General features: G+C 37.3%; 3 protein-coding genes across 11 annotated transcripts in view; 1 reads left to right on the forward strand and 2 right to left on the reverse strand.

The window, feature by feature from the left end:
- Positions 1-4203, reverse strand: part of si:ch73-366l1.5 (FILIA-N KH-like domain-containing protein) — a 29130-nt gene extending 24927 nt beyond the window's left edge. For 5 of the 6 annotated variants that reach the window (XM_058771279.1, XM_058771277.1, XM_058771281.1 and 2 more), the window contains exons 1-2: positions 3744-4201; positions 1510-1644 (exon numbers count right to left, since the gene is read on the reverse strand). In XM_058771279.1, the coding sequence (XP_058627262.1) occupies positions 1510-1644; positions 3744-4040 (432 nt within the window). In that variant the 5' untranslated portion in view covers positions 4041-4201. Of the gene's footprint in view, positions 1-1509; positions 1645-3743 lie in introns of all 6 variants that reach the window. The other variant, XM_058771282.1, reaches the window with a different exon arrangement.
- Positions 4204-5822: 1619 nt separating this feature from the next.
- Positions 5823-14874, reverse strand: jmjd6 (jumonji domain containing 6, arginine demethylase and lysine hydroxylase). 2 transcript variants are annotated; one of them, XM_058768963.1, is made up of 6 exons: positions 14735-14874; positions 11610-11998; positions 10506-10792; positions 9400-9535; positions 8925-9063; positions 5823-7886 (listed from the first exon to the last, which is right to left on the reverse strand). In XM_058768963.1, exons 1-6 carry the CDS (start codon positions 14861-14863, stop codon positions 7755-7757), a joined length of 1212 nt encoding a protein of 403 aa, XP_058624946.1. In that variant the 5' UTR covers positions 14864-14874; the 3' UTR covers positions 5823-7754. The 2 variants fall into 2 exon arrangements, 1 of the variants encoding a protein (XP_058624946.1); XR_009269888.1 differs by having other exon boundaries at positions 7749-7886; positions 8817-9063.
- Positions 14875-15364: 490 nt separating this feature from the next.
- mettl23 (methyltransferase 23, arginine) lies at positions 15365-18856 on the forward strand. 3 transcript variants are annotated; one of them, XM_058768964.1, is made up of 5 exons: positions 15365-15503; positions 15577-15681; positions 17070-17307; positions 17390-17474; positions 18555-18856. In XM_058768964.1, exons 1-5 carry the CDS (start codon positions 15414-15416, stop codon positions 18712-18714), a joined length of 678 nt encoding a protein of 225 aa, XP_058624947.1. In that variant the 5' UTR covers positions 15365-15413; the 3' UTR covers positions 18715-18856. The 3 variants fall into 3 exon arrangements, with proteins under 3 accessions (XP_058624947.1, XP_058624949.1, XP_058624948.1); XM_058768966.1 differs by lacking the exon at positions 15365-15503 and having other exon boundaries at positions 15593-15652; positions 17052-17307; XM_058768965.1 differs by lacking the exons at positions 15365-15503; positions 15577-15681 and adding an exon at positions 15755-16118.
- The last annotated feature ends 17 nt before the right edge of the window (positions 18857-18873 follow it).

Raw genomic sequence — 18873 nt, forward strand, 5'->3', positions numbered from 1 at the left:
AGATTAGTACATCCAGTGTAAGTGCTCATCCATTTCAAAGTACTTATTTTACATCATGTACTTCTAATGTGCAGTAAAAGTATGCAAATTGGGTCTCGGTCAGGCTCTTGGGGTTCATTTGAAATTTATGGCCTGGTGTGTTTGATTAGAGCTGAAAATAAAACTCAGCAGGAACCAAGAACCAGGTTATGTAAATATGCTTTATAGCCTCAATAAATGAGTAATATATCATCAATATATTCCAAGCTTCTGCATGGAAGACATTCACTGATAAATATGCCGTGCAGTGGAAGCTATATGCTCTGCAGTAGAAGTAAACCATTTACTGTGACTGCCTTACCATTATTTGAATTGACTTTTTTTCCACATGCTGGTCTACTATTCTGCCCCTAAATGTGTAAAAAGAACCGTGATTGTTCGCTTCTAAACAAACAGCCCCTTGTCGTCTTTGGTGGGTGGTTCCTGGCCAGAATGAGATGCAATGCAGACCAGATTTCATGCAGTCAGCCTGAAGTCTGGCTATGGGAGATTAGACAAAATTCGGCCTGGCTCTATCCGTAATTTTATCACTCTCATGGTTATTTAGTCAGGCTAGTGGAGGCAGAAAAAGCAATGTTACATAACACTGTGTAATGGATAGCAGAGGGTCTCCTGCAGTACTGAATGGACATGATTGGAGCAGAAGGTGTGACGCCAGTTCTAATATTTCTCATGTGTGGAACTTCACAGCTAGCAAAAGGAATATATGCTCTTAAAAATAGGTTCTCTTAAAAGGGGGGTTTTGCATCCATACCATAGAGGAACAGAGTTCCAAAAAAACCTTTCAGTGAACAATTCTTAAAAGAAACATGTTTTTCTTAGTGTGAAGAACATTTTAACAATCTAAAGAACGTTCTTCCACTATAAAGAACCTTTGGTAGAATGGAAAGGTTCTATGGACGTTAAAGGTTCTTAAATGGAACCATGAATGTTTTTAAAAGAACCTTTATTTTTATGTGTATTAAAGGCAAGCTGGTGCTGTCTTATGCCAGGTATACACTACATGATTTTCAAAGCGGTCAGATCGCCGTTGCCAAGGTTGGCACATTACGTGCCAGATGGGTGACTGAGAGGGTCATCACACATTACACACTATTTCACTACGAAGAATCCAGACAACTCGGTCTCGTTTACAGAACAGGGAATACAGGGAATGACATAAGATCACGCGTGAGTGGAATTCTGGTTCAAGACTGGAATTCCTCCAAGTGAAAAGAAGAAGCTCACGCTCCAGCTTGTCCGTACTCTGGTTTGCAGCGGAAAAAAACAAGAATATGGAAGAAAGAATGGTTGGGGAGATGACTCTACCCCATGAAATTTCCTTTGCCCCATTATCTTGCTCTGTTATTGGCTGTAGGTCATCATCAATGTCATTTCCAGTAAAAACACATTTCTCACAGAATTTATATAAAATACATAAATTGCACCCTTACACGCTGTGAAACAAGTACATCATATCATGCATCTTACCTGGACAGGTGTTTCTTGCACGAGGACGACCTCAGGTTCAACTACAGGCTGCTCCTCTACAACACCAACTTCCTCAATTACAGGCGCGACTGCAGCAGGCTCAACAGCTATCTCCTCCTCAGCTTTTACCGCTGCCTCTTTGAGCAAAGAGAATGAAGCTCAGAAAAAAGCAAGGATACACACAGTGTTGCCAGTGTGGTAAAATATGGAAGCCTAATTTCGTGTTATACGAGTTGGAAAAAGCTAGAGAATTAATATACAGAACAAGTTCCATATTATGAAATAAATAAAAAATTATTATTATTGTTATAAAAACTGTAAAGTGAAACTGATTGGTTCCAGAAAGTAAATGGAACCAAAGTCAAAAAAAAAAAAAAAGAATTTTCTGAATATTCCAATATCAATCAGAATTTGGTCATATTCTGGTTATGTTATGCAAATATATGAACAAGCCAAAAGCAGATAAAGTACAGATTGCAGTTTTTAAAATTCTGTCATATGCCAGAATTCTGGGTTGTTTAAACACCTTATTTACAATATCCATAAACAAACATTAATTCAGACATACGCATGGCTAAACAAAGGTAAACAAATATTCCAGTGTACTGTGGATTAAATGTAATAAAATAACCAGAATATGGACTTTAATCAGAAAGTGATTTTGTAAAATTGGTTGTGTTAAACTAAAAATGTATTGAAGATCATTCAGAGAGAGAAATAATGGTCGTTTTGGAAGACTGGAACTAAAGCTCACTTTAGCACCTCCGTTTTTGTAAATGTCAGTTCCTCAGGAGTATTCACTCATTAAGATCACGTGCTCACTAGTGTCACACACACCTGTGCTCAAGACTCCTTGAGCTCTCAACGGCAACATGTTATACAATATACGCCTTTAAATATAGTGGATATACGTTTGGAGCCATATATAGAAGGTCCCTAGAGTTTGTCACGTCCAAAGCTCTGGGTTCTGCTGTCGTGAGCACATTCTAAAAGACAAGACTAAACACGTTCTCATATGAAAGGTCAAAAACCCTGCTGAACTCTCACCAGGATGATGTTTAAAGAAACATTCTGTACTCTACGCCAAGATGGCCGTCTCCACAGCGTTTTGAAAAGATCTTCAGTTGTGTAGCGGTTTTTTCCCAAACAAGGATTGAAATTATACTAGTAAATGATCTCCGCCACTGGAGCGACCGTGTTTCTACATTGAATGAATGTTAAAAGTAACAAACAGCAATATGTTAAGTGCTTACTTTGTTTATCAGCACGGTTTCTTAACTCTATTGTAGAGTTTATGGCCATGGGACAAGAATTGAGAAGCACCGTGCTCATGTTAAACAGGACAATTTGCATTACAGTCATCCTCAATGACAATTAGGCTATAAACAAACTGAAAAGTAAAACATACAAACTCATAACAATTATGAAAACTCTTGAAAGACCTCTTGTATTGCTGGAAAGCGTTTAGCAATCAGCTGTGAACCCTTGATAAACCCTGGCCAGCGTTCAAGTGCTGCCACTTCATCCTTAAACGAATTATACAGGCTGCCCCAATTTGGAGTTGTGCGTACAAAAAATAAATAGCACAATTTTTCATATCTGCTAAAACATGCAATGCTTATGGCACTTTCAGGAGACCCCCACAAAATCCTTTAATGGTTTCCACTACAAATACCATTACAAACCAGTAAAACCATTAAAAAATGTTTTTTTGGTAGTGTGTTTTGAGATATATTCCATTAAGATTTAGCGGGTTTTAACAAGCCACCAATAGACCCCAATAGAAGGCGACCAATTACCAGTAGAAACCCAAAGTGTCCATTACAGTTTCCTTTAAAACAACACAATTCCCACCATAACCAATAAATCCATTACAAATTTTTTAATGGTGTCTATTGTTTTTTTCTTCAGCAGGGACACCACTTTGACATCAACAATTAAAAAAAAAAATAAAATAAAAAAAGAGATCGTTTACGCAATATTTTTTTTTTTTTTTGACGCGTGTTCATGAGTCAAAAAACACGCGCAACAAAACGGAACTGAACGGATCTATATTGAGACACTTTTTAAAAAGCTGAACTGTTTTGAAACTTGACAGACCGTCTTACAAAAGCTGCACTCATGCCGCGAGGCCAAAGACGCCAGCGCGACTCATGTGTGATGCGCACATAAACCCAGTCACAAATAGTGTAGAAGAAACGCAGGGTGCACTGAACGGCCAGGACGCAGCTTACCTGCACAGGTGTTTGTTGCACGGGGATGACTTCAGCTTCTACAACAGGAGCGACAGGAACGGGTTCTTCTCTTTTCTTCTCAATAATCACCTCCTTTTGTACTGGAGCTGGAGCAGGAGCTGGTTGCTCCACTATGGGCTGGTGATACTCAGTAACCCGCTCGGATCTCTCCTCGTGCTGCTTCTGTTTCTGTTCTTTCTTTTGCGCAGGTTTCCTCGCCAGGAACGTCGATGCAACTATAATGGCAATAATCGTAAAGAAAAGTGCGGACAAAATAACGGGCGCGTCTATAGTCATGATTGCCTGCTGTTGTCGTTGTTATTAAGATGGAAGTGTAAGTCTGAAAGGTTGCTGGTTATTGTGGCATGTAAGACGCGGATTAGTGACCGCCTCGGCTCGTCCCGTTAGAACGCTTCTGAGCGACAGATCTCTTAAAGCCCATGTGCCGGAGACGCTTTCTCAAATGGGTGTGTCTTAAATCCTAGTCAGCTGCCTACATAGACAGCAATTCAGGGTTGCGCACTAGGACGCGCCTGTGAGCGATCCAGCGCTCTGAACGCTTAAAATAAATAAAATGTATTTTAACTAGTCATGCCTTTTCAACAAAATTATCTTGGCTAAACAAGACAGCTAAATTATGAATAGCTCCAGTGCATGAATAAAATAAGCGGGCATCAAACGCAACTATTAATGATACCCATAAATGCTAGTTAGGCAGGTTATTAGGTTTTGAGACACAACCAATGACTCTCAAAGCAGCGTCACTCTCTACAGGACAGCCCATCTTATTAAAGGAGCAACACTGGCAGGCACAAAAGGTTTTCTTTTTTGTCTCGTATGTTTTGAAAAAGCCACAAAACCAGTCTTAAGTGTCAATTTTTCGAAATTGAGATTTATACATCATCTGAAAGCTGAATAAATAAGCTTTCAATTTATGTATGGTTTGTTATGATTGGACAATATTTGGCTGAGATACAACTATTTGAACATCTGGAATCTGAGGGTGCCAAAAAAATCTAAATATTGAGAAAAAAAAAACGCCTTTAAAGTTTAAAACGCCGTAAAGAAATTGACAAAATATCTTCATGGAACATGATCTTTACTTAATATCCTAATGATTTTTGGCATAAAAGAAAAATTGATCATTTTGACCCATACAGTGCATTTTTGGCTATTGCTACAAATATACCCCAGCGACTTAAGACTGGTTTTGTGGTCCAGGGTCACATATTTTATTGTGATGGACAGTATAGTATACGTCGCTACTGAACTTATAAAACACTCTGAGAAATAAAGGTACAAAAGCTGTCACTGGGCGGTACCTTTTCAAAAGGTACATGTTTGTACCTAAAGCGTCCATTTTGGTACCTTAAAGGTACATATTAGTACTTAAAGTGTACATATTTGAACCTAATACAAAAGTATAACTTTTGAAAAGGTATACTGCCCCAGTGACAGCTTTTGTACCTTTATTTCTGAGAGTGTATGAGCTTATATCTTTTAGAAATATATAGAGTTTTACCAGACAGTAAATTGTCCTTATGTTGATGTAGTATGGTTATAGTTTTAATGGATATTGCTGCTTATAGCCTATATTAGATCGCAATATATTTCGCATTCTCTCAAAAACTAACTTTTCTTATAAACAGGAACGCGATTCCTAATAAATGCTCTTTAAACAAAGGCGTAGTTTACAAGTTTTAAAACTGTGTGAAAGTAGGCTAGCTAAAAGCTGTTTTATCAGTTTACCAGTTCAATGGAAGTTACTACAAATACACAAGTAACCTAAAACAAATTAAGAATTTTTTTTTTTTTTTTAAATAAGTCATTGTATTAAAAAAAAAAAAAAAACATATTACCTCTAGAAAGTGTTTGGGATAAGAGATATTCTGCTGGTATTTGGTGAGTGACCCCTTTGAACTGATCTTGTCATAAATAACCACAATGACGTCTAAAGAGGAATTATGGCATGCAATGGTCAATAAAATTCAGCCACGGTGGTTTGAATGTACAGTCACACCCTGAACAGTTAAATATGCCCAATGGACAACAAACAAAATAACACTGATAACACCAAGATAAATACATAGAAACTTTTATTAAACAATTATCATTATTAAGTTTGTTTTGATCTGAGCAACATCAAAGTGTCACATGACCGAGCCAGTGCTGAACATGAGGAGCTGAAGTAAGAACATACCCTAGAGAAAACACTGAAGATTTGGAGCGACAAGAGTGGGAGGCTTCATCTAACAGCACAGGCCATTCATTAAAACACTAACATTTGCAATTCAAAACCACAGCTCTGAGAAATGATATGAGAATGTGAAATATGAGCAACCTGAATGACCAACATCAGGTAAAAATATAGGCACTTTTTAACCACATCTTTCTCCTTGACTCATACACACAAAGAAAGCACTGACACAAACCCCTCAGCAACACTCACTTCGATCATTAATCACCTCACACCCATCACAACATAGAGTACTGCAGCCCTGAAACATTTAGGTCATGACAGGTTGCCATTTTTGGAGTTACGCTATTTCCTTCCGTTAAAAAAGAATTGAAAACATACAAAAACATTTTAAGACATTAAAGGCTAGTCACGTTTTCCTTTTTAAACAGGAAATGTGGATTTTCATGAATTATGATTGCGAGAGTTTCCCCCTCTTTTGCGTGGCTCATAGCGCACTGTATAATAAATAAGCGCCTCCTAGTGTTTCACATACGCAGAAGGGTTATAAAAGAAAATCACCTCGTATTTCAGTTAGTTGAGCTAAATTAACCATTGAATTCACGGCTAATAGACGAAAGAAGAGAAAAGTAGAGTTCAAATGGTCCGGACATTTTGCGCATTCACAGTAGTTCCAACTGAAGAAAGGTGCGTTCCACTACAATGTTATTTAGGTAATAAGCTTCACACATGAGATACCGACAAAATATTTACCGTTTGCACAAATTTAAATTCGTTCCCTAATTTGAGTAACTTGACGCCAATTTTTTTGTTCAAAATTGAAACAAGGGAACAAATTAGTACGACGTCAGCCACACTTTAGCTACTAAAATGAGGGAACGAATTAGACAAGGCAAACAAGGAAATAATAGGTCATGGGAGCAAATTCTTAATTCGTGCAAACGATAGATGATACATGAAGAGTTTATTTGCAAAAAACAGATAACTTCATTTTTTTCTCATTTTCAAAAATCATGTTTTTTATTACGTTAACATTTTTATTGTTAGTTAGCTGTATTTTTAGTTATCTGTTTTTGCAACTCAAATGATATATATATTATATATCACATATATATCACACATTAAATGTTGTGTGGCGCTCCACAAGGGCTTCTAATTGAAAGTTTGAGACATTTTAAATCAAAATTCTTATCTAGAAGAGTGAGAAAAGGGACCACAAATCACTGCTGTTTAGCAGTTAAGTAATACGGGCTAGTTTAACCAAAAGACAAGAAACCCATGTTTCAGAGCAGCTCAAGAATAAAGTAGAATCAGTAATAAAATAATCTATTTTCTAGAATCAAAAGCTAAAGGCAGCATTACACATCAGGTCAACCATATTACCGCAGACAGGTCATGATACATCTCTCACAAATCTGCACATAACCCCTGTGAATATAAAAACGACATCTGTTCTGAATCAAACGCAGATTAACGATGTTGGCACTGGGACAGGAGAAGACGTCAAGCTTCCTGTCCAGAGCCTGACATCAAAGGCAACACAAGAAGGGTTTCCCTTCTCTTCCCGCACACAGCTGTTGACTCGTTCATGCAACGCTCCTCCAGCAAGCACATATTTGGATATTTTGTTCGTGTTTATCTTTAAAAGCGCACTAGGGCTGAGTTTGTTATCATGTGCCCAGACGTGACGCAGCAGCAACCTCTTATCTAATGGACAGGAGTCTCCTGAGGGCGACAGACAGAGAGACTGCGACGCTTCATGGTCTAGGTCGGAGACGATTATGGCTGCAGCCCCTCTGTTGTCGAGCGGGACGTCACCGAGACGAACTGCGCTCTTTGCTCACGCAGTCGTCCTGGCTTGTGATGTCACCGTTCCCCATCATGCCACAGGTTCTCCTCTTCTTCCTGCGATGGGTCATGGCGTCGCCCTCAGAGCCCGAGTCAGCCTTCAGGGAAAAGGACAAATGTGAGAACGTATTTGTACACATGAAAATATCCTCATTGGGACTTAATGAATACAAATTAAAATGTTCAGTTATTCTACTGTCAAAAACATACCTTGCTTAGTTTTAACTACAGTAGATTCACAATCAGTGCTGTTTATTGAATTAAACAAATGTGTGTGAATCTTGAAAGGCTCGTTTTAATTCAAATGATGGTTAACTCTGATTTAGGGTGAATTGTTTGTATAAAAATAAACAGATTAGATGCATATTACATTAACTCAGGAACCAAGGCTGCATTATTTAACAAAAAAAAAAAAAAAAAAAGCAATATTGTGAAATAATTACAATTTAAAAAGCTGTTTTCTATTTGAATACATTTTAAAATGTAATTTATTCCTGTGATGCAAAGCTGAATTTTTCATTACTCCAGTCTTCAGTGTCACATGATCCTTCAGAAATCAGTCTAATATGCTGGTTTGCAGATCAAGAAACATTAATGATTATTATCAATGCTGAAAACAGTTTTTAACGAGTTGTTGAAGAATCAAACTATCAAAAAATAATTGTTTAATATGCATTTAAGTATTACTATTACATATGTGTGTGTATAGATAGATAGGTTATAGAAATATGTATAGAAAATACAGATATGACTACTTCAATAAAAGTTGTTGAATCATTTCTGACATTTGAATGTTAATTTAAATCAATTAGTAACCGTGCATAACACTGTACTCTTCCATGTGAATTCAGGGCGCCCTCTAGCTTGTGTTCACATGTTTAGTGAATGACAGTGTTGAAAAGAAAAGAAAAAGAAAAGAAAAGAAAAGCTTAATCAATTAAATTATCAACAGTTATTAAAAAAAACTGAGGAAGAAAACACATTTTAGCTCTGTTGTTTAGGCCTAGTTACATGTAGAGCTTGCTCACATGGTGGGTCAGTCAGTGAGCAGGTGAATCAGATGGAGGTGTTCAGCAGCTCATGTCAGGACTCTAGTGTAGGAGTTTAGTTTGGGGTTCTGCAGGAACAAGCTGTACCTCTGAATCAGAGTCGGAGGAGTTGGAGGAGGAAGAGGACGACGAGTCACTGGAGCTGTCCGAGGCGATCCCTGTTGATTCCTGCAGGTCGACTTTATCTGCCAAAGCAGCAATGTCAGGCCTCTCCTGTTTCAGGATCCTGAGACACACATCAGAAACAACATCACAAACCCACTTAAATAACCAAAACAAATACCATTTCTCGAAATACACATTTCCACATATTTTCCCACTTACAGCTTGATTGGACATGATGCACAATACTATTGTTTTTTTAAACACCTTCACGTCTCATTTCTTCTTAAAATTTTCACATTTTTAATACACTAACTTTTGATCAACTTTGTTACGTGTGAAATAGTTTGTTTTGGAACAAATGAACAAGGCAGCAAAAATATAAACATCTTTAATAAAAAAAAGTAACTTAAGCAAATGAAGAAATCAGTGTACAGTGTCAGACAGAGCAGGGTCTTACCGGTACCACTTTCTGGAGAGTTTGGGGCGACCTCGCACAGTCTTGTGCCACACGATGGGGAAGTTAGTGGTGCTCGCAAAATTCTGGGTTACAGCAATAGCCGTGTCCAGATTGAGGACAACATGCCACCATCCACCTACACAAAACACGAACCTCCATTACAATCACGGCTGCTTGATTTGTTGCACAAGAATATATTATTTTGACAAAATTGTGGATTTGAACTGCATTATCATCATTTTGCATCTCTACTGCTGCTTAGATATAATTACCATAAGCATTATCATTTTATTATATAATACATTTCTGACATAATCTGCACTGAAAAAACTGAAAGATGTTCCTCAAAAACATTACTGTGAACAATAGTCAAGTCTGAGCTATTTCTGTTTTCTTCAGATGGGATGACTGACCTAAATGTGCTTTTGTTTTGCATTTTCATCTATCTTTTGTTATGAGTATAGGTCGTATTAGTAGAAGGCTACTACACTTCACCCGCTTTCTTACTAAGACTTTCTGTTTTGCACTGAACAGAGCAGCTAAATTGCACTCAGATGGTTTCTTTGTAATGCCAACATCTATTTAAAGTCAATAAACAAGACAAACAAAGCCTGAACAAGTGCCATGGATTCATTTCCAGTCTCATAAACACCATCTGGTATGAAGCTTGAATTCCATGTGGTTTAAAGTTATGTAGAGGCATTACTCAGGACTCAATATATTATTATTATTACAGGATAAATATTAGAACTGATAATCCACTTCAGCACAAAATAGTGGAACATGACTGACATGTCAGTAAAACATTTTGAAACTAGTCCAACAAACCAGATATGAAAGGGCGTGTAAGTGTTGTGTTGTATGGAATGAAGAATGTTGAATGGAAATAACACTGTTCCTATTTATGACTTCAGAAGTTGTGAAAAGAAAAAAGTCAAATCAGTCTATGGCATTGTGGGATTCCACATGTGCTCTGGTAGCATACATATTTTCACAAGTATAAAAATCAAGGATCAATGCCAGGTGTAATCATTCTGCCTTGTGAAAGTTCCAAAGTATGAGAACCTTGTCAAAGGAATATAACTCAGCCGAGTGCAGTAACTGACCGGGCACAAACACAGTCTCTCCGGGATGCTGAAGGATCTCCAGCGGTCTGAACTCGGCTGGCCAGGTGGGCTGCTGTGTGCGGGGATAGATGACGTTGAACCAGGTGATGGCCTCGTCCTGCTGGTTTCCCCCGTCCTCTCGCGTCACCTTGATGAGCTCCCGGGGCGTGTGGGTGGGGAACAGGCACCAGCGTTTGTGGCCCTGCACCAGGGCGTTCCACGCACTCGTCCCGAGCGGGTCAATGTGGATGCCCGTCCCAGAGCGGGCAGGACCCATCACAAACCACCTACATGAACAGGAAAAAATAGCCTCAATAGACAAAATACATACATGAACTAACTGCTACTTTCCACAAGTAGGGTACAATTAGTGTCAGAAACTCTTATAAAAACATTAGAGTCATTATAAAATCATCATAAAACATTAACTACTAAAAAAATTATTTAATATAATATATATTATTTTTCAACTAATGAAATAAAAAAAAAGTAATATTGTATTGTATGTCCTCTTTGGGGGAATCAATCAAATGTAGGCGTATGATTATATTATATTACATTATATTATGGTGAATTTCCTATTTGGGGGGAAATTTATATTATATTGCGCTCCTTTGGAGAAAATTTTAAAAATAAAAAAAATAAAAAATGCATTATACTTTAATAAAGTTTATTACATTGTTATACTACACATTGTTTTTCCCTTTTCAATAAATATGTTTATTTTCAACAAATGTCATTAACAAAAATTATATTTTTCATAACTAATTTAAAGTAATAACTAATTACACTACGTATCATTTTTCCCTTTTCAATAAATATAATAAATAATCTAGTTTCTTTTCAACAAATGTAATTTTAGCAAATTATATTTTTTTCCATTTTTCATAACTAATATCAAGTCACAACTAATATCTATATTAAACTATAAATTTAGCATAATCATACTGTTATATATGCTAGGTAAACATGGGATTTGTACCTCTAATGCTTTTGAAAGTAATGGGACACTAAAGAGAACACAATCTGTGGCCATAGTAAGCACCATCAGCAGCTTGTTTAGCATCCATTTGTTTATATCAGCAAGGCTGAAGGAAGTGTTACCTGTACGGAGGACGGCGCTTCTCCCCTGCAAACTGAAAGAGGTCATCCCTAAAAAAAACTGGCACCTGGTAGTCCTCCATAAGCTTGCGGCGCTTAGCATGTTCGCCGAAACTGCTATCAAAAATGTAGAGGGGGCTGTCGTCATGGGTTGACTCCAAATACTCCACGTAGTACTTCATTTTCATCTTGACAGAGTAGCCATCATTGTCCTCGCCGCATTTGAACTTCTGGTTGCGGTATTTGCGCTTGAGTCGCTCTAAGGTCCACTTTTCCCGGGCTGGCCACGAGTCCTGGCAGTTCAGCAGAACAACGGGCTTATACGGTTTCTCAAAACGCTGAATGAACTCCTCTGGGCTGAGACGCTGGGTGTCCGCTCGCTCCACGTTGTCCTGGACAAAGACAGGCAAGCCGTTTTTATTTTCTGTGAAGCTTTTTACAATCATTTCACAGCAGCTTTAAAGGAAGTCATACAGAACCACCAGAGCACTTGAAACCAAAGTTGAAGGCCGGTGGATGATAATGTTAACAGGACAACGAACTCGCATGTTCCTGAATGTGACTGAATTTAACCTTCAGATTAAAACCCAAGTCAGTTTTTGTTTTTTACAGCAGATAAAGCCGTCATAAAAGCATCATAAAAGTAAACTGCCAGGCGTTTGACCATGAAACCCCAACAACAACATCACTGTGTTGCTTTTTAATATATTACTATTTGGTCAGTTTCTCAAAGCTATTCAATACTTTGGAATATAGTTCATAAGTGGTACTTAATTAATGGGGTTTTTGTCCATTTTAGAGGTAGACAGTCACATGAACTACTGTTGTATGAAACAGCTGCATGTAGACTCTGTTCTGGGTTTCTGAGCCAAAATGTACTGACAGTCCAATAAAATCCTAGGTTTCTAAGACAGATATAGATCCCTTTTGGTTTAGGATTCGGAATTTAAGAAAAACCCCATGACACTAAAAGAGCTACAGCGCACTGTTCGTCTTAGACAGGGTATCTAAAAAGGCTCAGGCCTTGCTGGTCAGTTTATTTTTAGCCACTCCATGAATATTTTCCTGCAGTTGAGCTCTTCACAGACATGGGAACCTCATATGCAATGACTCAATTGCAAACGAACTTCAATTACATTTGACAACATCTATGAGAGCTGATGGGACCTTAATCTGTTTTCAGAGAGGACACACACCAATGCTTTTTAGCAGAGAGGTCATTAGCTGACCCTCACATCCCTCCGAACCTGTTTGCTGTCATGGGTGTGTTTTTTTTTTTTCCTTTGGAGCATGATCATTACAAAGCACTTCCTATACAACAGCAATTCACAGAGACCACATCTGTCAAGCTTCAAAAAGGACAAAAAGCATGATAGTAGGCAATAAGACTCGAGAAGCCAGCTGGCAGGATTGATGTCAATGGCATCTGTTCAACTAAACACCAATGACAATATCATTGTGTTGATGGGCATTGTGATTTTTTTTTTTTGGTCAGTTTTTGTGTGACTTCAGAATATAGTACGTAAGTGGTACTGACCAATTAATGGTGTTTTTGTGCATTTTAGAGGTCAACATCCACAAGAACTACACTACCATTGTATGAAAACAGTGTCAAGAAGACTCCAAAACAGAAATAACACACAGTTTTAGAGCAGTTACTCAAACCTTTTTTTTTTTTTTAAACTCCAAAGCACTTTGGTTTTTCCAATTTTATATATATTTTTTAATTTACAGAAACTATAAGGGTCTATAGATGAAAATAAGCGACTAAAACAAGTTTTTTTTTTTTTTTTTTTTACAATTAAGGATTCCAAATTAAGGTTTCTAAAAGTTAAGTGTAAAAGTTCTTCAAAGTTTCCACTCTTTTTTACCTAATGAATTTACTTGATTTTTTATTTATATATATATATATATATATACACACACATTTTACATTTAATCATTTCGCAGATGCTTTTATCCAAAGCAACTTAGAAGCAACCAAACTAACAAAACAGCAACAATATATAGGCTAAGTGCTGTGACAAGTCCCAGTTAGTCTAATGCAGTATACAGTTTTTTAAAAGTAATTTAAAAAAGGAAAGTAGATATAACAGAAATAGAATATATAGAGCTAGTATTAGAGTCAAGTTATTTTTTTATAATAAAAAAGAAAAGTTGATAGACTATAAAAATAACAGAATGATAGTGTTGCAGGGTCAAGATTTTTTTAAATAAACAAAAAGAAACAAATAGATAGGATAAAAAAAAATAGAATAGAGGGTGCTAGTGTACAGTAGAAGGTCAAACTTCCAATTTCGACTCAAAAAAAAAAAATTAAACTCAGCTTAACTACAAAAAATAAATACAATTAGGTAACACTTTAGCATAGGGACCAATTCTCAATATTAACTAGTTGCTTATTAGCATGCCTATTATTAACATATTGGCTGTGTATTAATAGATTTAAAGCACATATTCTGCATGACCATATTCCACATCCCTAATCCTACCCAACACCTAAAGTTAACAACTACCTTACTAACTATTAATAAGCAGCAAATTTGGAGTTTACCAAGTCGTAGTTAATGGGTTGTTAATAGTAAGAATTGGACCTTAAAATAAAGTATGACCAAATTATATTCCTTCACTTTTGAACTTGGAAAACCTGGATATATGGGTTAGCCCAGACAGTGCAAACCCAGCTCATTTTGTTTTATTTTAAATAATTGGAAGTCATTTTTAGGCCCCTTGTAAGTTTGCTGAGGCCCCGAGCCCCTGATTCAGAACCACTGTTATGATATAATATACCATGGTACTTTGTGGTACTGTATGTACACATTTTAGAAACATCTACATTCTTCTAAAAGCACCTCAACACGACGTATAATAAACGCAGTTTATCTAAAACATAAAATATGTTCATTACTATTCAACTGTTCAAGCAACAATGAACTTTTTAAAGTGCGTCTGTTTGCATGAGGAAGTGCGTACGTGCGCTGATGAACGTCGCACCGGCCCCGCCACCGAGCCGCGACCCGACCACATGTGCATGTAACTTCAACAACAAACTACAACATGCCAACGTGAAGCGTCCAGCTTTACCGGTAACGCCTGGGCTACGCGTTCCGCGGCGTAAACATCGTTACCTTCACTGTCCGGTGCGACAGATCAAAGCTCTCGCAGTAATTGTGTTTGGTCCAGTCGCTCGAGTCCTTCAGCTCGGGTCTGGCGCTCCGCTTCGCCTCTTTGATCCGTTTCTTACTTTTATGGTTCATTCTTCAGCGTTTCAGCGCGTCTTGTGTTTGGGCGACGCTTATAGCTCGGTTGCTAACTGCAATGTAATGAAAGTCTATGAGGACAGAAGCGGCTAGTCAGTCACTGGACGCCTTGTAGAGGCGTGTGCAGCTTTTTTGCTGTCGACAGTGCTCTGCGCAACACAGGAATTAAGTTATATTTATTTCAGAGAGGGAGGCGGTGGATACACTGAAGGGTTCGATAGTAAACTAAAGTTAGATAACCTGGTGGCAGCAAGCTTCTTTCACGCCTTATGGCGCAATCTAACTGCAAATAGCTTATTTCCCGCCCCCTGAGGGAGAATCTAAGAATCTGATTGGCTGTCTGTATACATTGCACTGTCAGTTTGGAATCCGATTGGCTGTCGAGTGTCCAGCAAACTGAGATCCAATAGAACGTTTCAAGAGAAAGAGGCCGCCTAAACGCACTGGTGTGATTGGTTGAATGGATTTAATGGCCGGAATTGTTTTGGAATGCTGAAAATAAATGTGGTCCAAGTCAAGTTCTGGGAGGTAAAACATCAGCAAGACCATGAATGAATCTTCTCAAACGCTAATAGAGAAATCATTTACGTTTGAGGACTGTGGAGGCTGTCAGTCCTTAACTCTGTCTGTTCCTGAGGTACAGCAAAGTTTTTAATACTTTATGTAATTGATTTGTTAATAATCTTACAATAAACATTCTTATAATTCAGGTTCTTGATCCACAATATGGGATGTATGTTTGGCCCTGTGCGGTGGTTCTGGCACAGTATGCGTGGATGGCAAGAAGTGAACTACAACACAAGACCATTCTTGAGGTGACTACATCCCACTTACTAGTCACTTAGCTGATGCTTTGGCCAATTCAAGTTCACATTCATGACTTGAAAGGGAGATACATACACTTAGGTCCATATATATTTGGACACTGACACAATTTTCATAATTTAGGCTCTGTATGCCACCACAACAGAATTAAAAATAAAACAATCTAGATGAAATTGAAGTGCAGACTTTAAGCTTTAACTCAAGGGGCTGAGCAAAAATATAACATAGAATGCTTAACCATTTTTATACACAGTCCCCCCCCCATTTTCAGGAGCTCAAATGTAATTTGACAAATAAATATAATCATAAATAAAATGTTCATTTTTAATATTTTGTTGAGAATCCTTTGCAGGCAATGACTGTCTTAAGTCTGGAGCTCATGGACTTCACCAGAGACTGGTTTTCCTGCTTTGTGATGCTTTGCCAGGTCTTTACTGCAGCTGACTTCAGTTGTTGTTTGTTTGTGGGTCTTTCTGCCTTTAGTTTTGTCTTCAGCAAGTGAAATGCAGCTCAATCAGGTTGAAATGAGAAGATTGACTTGGCCATTGCAGAATTTTCCACTTTTTTACCTTCAAAAACTCCTGGGTTGCTTTTACGTGTTTCACAGATGATGTTTTGGATCATGAGCTGTTCCAAGCCTTCTCCAGACTTTTTTCTTCCTGTCATTATGGTACAGGTTGATCTTAATTTCACCTGCCCAAAGAATGCTTTTGTTTTGGAGATATATTAAAGAAGGGGGTACAGCTGTGATTAGAAAACCCTTAAATTAAAGCTCAGAGTGTGCACTTTAAGCCCATATTCATTATATAACTGTAACTTGAATATGTTTTGGTCAACAGCTAAAATAATAAAAATTGCGCCTGTGTCCAAATAATATATGGACTTAACTATTAGAGCATTTAGTCATGCAAAACAACTTTCATTCACTATTACGTCCTTCTTTGTTACATTTTATTTAATTATTAATCACTTTTTTTTTTTTTTACTTTGTAATGTTTACTTAATTTAATAACTGGACCTAAAATGTTTTCTTTCTGATGAAGTATGCTGGACTTCTCCAATCATTTAGTCTGCTTAAACCCCGCCCCTTTCTTACATTCATTTGAGTGCCACGTCCACATCTCAACATTTGAACTGGGCTTTATACATTGCTACACTATTGACAATAGTTAATGCACCTGTTTTGCTTGCAAAATTTCGCTAATGTGACAGACCTTAACAAAAATTTGTCAAAAATTCCCATGCACATTCATGATCCTAAATGAGGAAAGAGTTTAAGAAGAAATAGTTGTTAGCCAGTGTTTCAAACAAATTGAATTTGGGTCAAATTGACCCGCAACACAATAGGAGGGTAATGAAGAGTGTCTGTTTGTTGCAGCTCGGTGCTGGAGTGAGTTTGCCTGGTGTGGTGGCTGCCAAGTGTGGAGCTCGTGTGATTTTGTCAGACAGTGCTGAGCTCCCCCTCTGCTTGAGGAACTGCAGGCGCTCCTGTGACGTCAACCACCTCCCCAACGTACCTGTGATCGGACTCACCTGGGGACAGGCATCACCAGAGCTCCTCTCGCTGCCACCTGTGGATGTTATCTTGGGATCAGATGTATTTTATGAACCTGAAGGTGAATCTTTTTTTCCCTTGTTTTATCTTCTTTATCTTACTTCTAAGTTTCTAAGCATTGAACAAAACACTGCTTTGAACAGATTTTGAAGATGTGCTTGTGACCGTCTCCTTTATTGTGAGGAGAAACCCTCATGCTCAGTTCTGGACTACCTACCAGGAGAGAAGGTGATCTAACAAACACGCATTATTACTGACTATCACGTACCTTCCATAAACACTTAAAATCCCACACTTTCTGATCAATGAGATTCCATGACTTTTCTAGTTGTGTGTAATTCTTGGACAAAGACTTTAAAATAAAGTTTGTTTGAGATTACACTCACAAGAACAGTTTGTAGCTTGTGAAATATGGCTTAATAGTTTTTGGAACCTTTAATCCTTTTTTTCAGGATTTTGATGAATCCCAAATAAAGTATCAGTTTCCAAAAAAATAAAAATAAATAAATAAATACAGTATATAAGCAGCACAACTGTTTCCAACCATTATATTAAATTGCAATACTATTTCACAATATTACTGTTTTTTTTTTTCTGTATTTTTGATTTAAAAAATAGAGATGAGCATAAGAGATCTTTTAAAAAGCATTAAAAATCTTACTGATCCCAAACTTTTGAATGGCAGTGTGTGTATATATATATATATATATATAATTACTCTAAATTACACAAATTAAATTTCTCCATTATTTCCACAAACTGTGGGTTTCTGCAGGATTCATGTAAGTCTTGTTTTCTGTAAAATTGATCAAAATGAAGTGAGTGTGGATTTAAAACAAGAACAAAAGATCTGCTTTGAGCTCAGAAAAGCAATTTAATTCAAAGGGAAAATTCCTTTTTTTATATACCCAGTTGACAGAGCTTTTCCTATTTTAAGCATAAACTTGCTTAATTTTTAGCTTCCCAGAAAACAAGAATACATATCTTCATTTTGCATGACTAAATGTGTCTTGTTTTAAGAAAATTTAGATAATTGTATTGGAAAACTGAGGGATTTTTTTCCAGCACATGCAACATTTAATGCCATGATTTGAAGAATTTTATTTTATTTTCTGCTCTGATTTAAGACTGTATAAGGCCTTAATTTGTGGAGGGATGAATTAAGACCTAATAAGACCTGAAGGGGAAGTAATACCCTAGAGTTTGGAACTGATAAGGACATTAAAAGGGTTCTCCATTCACAATTATTCACCATCCATGATGCCTATTTAAAAACCAATGCACTTTTTTCCATTTCTATTCTTGCAGTGCGGACTGGTCCATAGATGCCTTGTTACATAAGTGGGATCTGAAGTGCATTAATGTTCCATTAGAAACATTTGATGCCAACAAAAACCATCTCGCTGGATCAACGCTTCCAGGGAATCATACTGTACAAATGATGATTATAACAAGACAAGTTTTTTAATACAATGGTGTTTGAATTTTATAAACTTGTATATAATATGAAAATCTTTTTCTAATTCTTTCCAACTCCATCCAGCACATAACATCATGACCTGACAAAGTTCTGCCGTGCATTTTCCTCCTCCACTTCAAAAATGCCAGATTACCAAAATGTTTATTA

The sequence above is a fragment of the Onychostoma macrolepis genome, chromosome 03 (genome assembly GCF_012432095.1).
Source record: "Onychostoma macrolepis isolate SWU-2019 chromosome 03, ASM1243209v1, whole genome shotgun sequence".
NCBI classification, from domain to species: domain Eukaryota; kingdom Metazoa; phylum Chordata; class Actinopteri; order Cypriniformes; family Cyprinidae; genus Onychostoma; species Onychostoma macrolepis.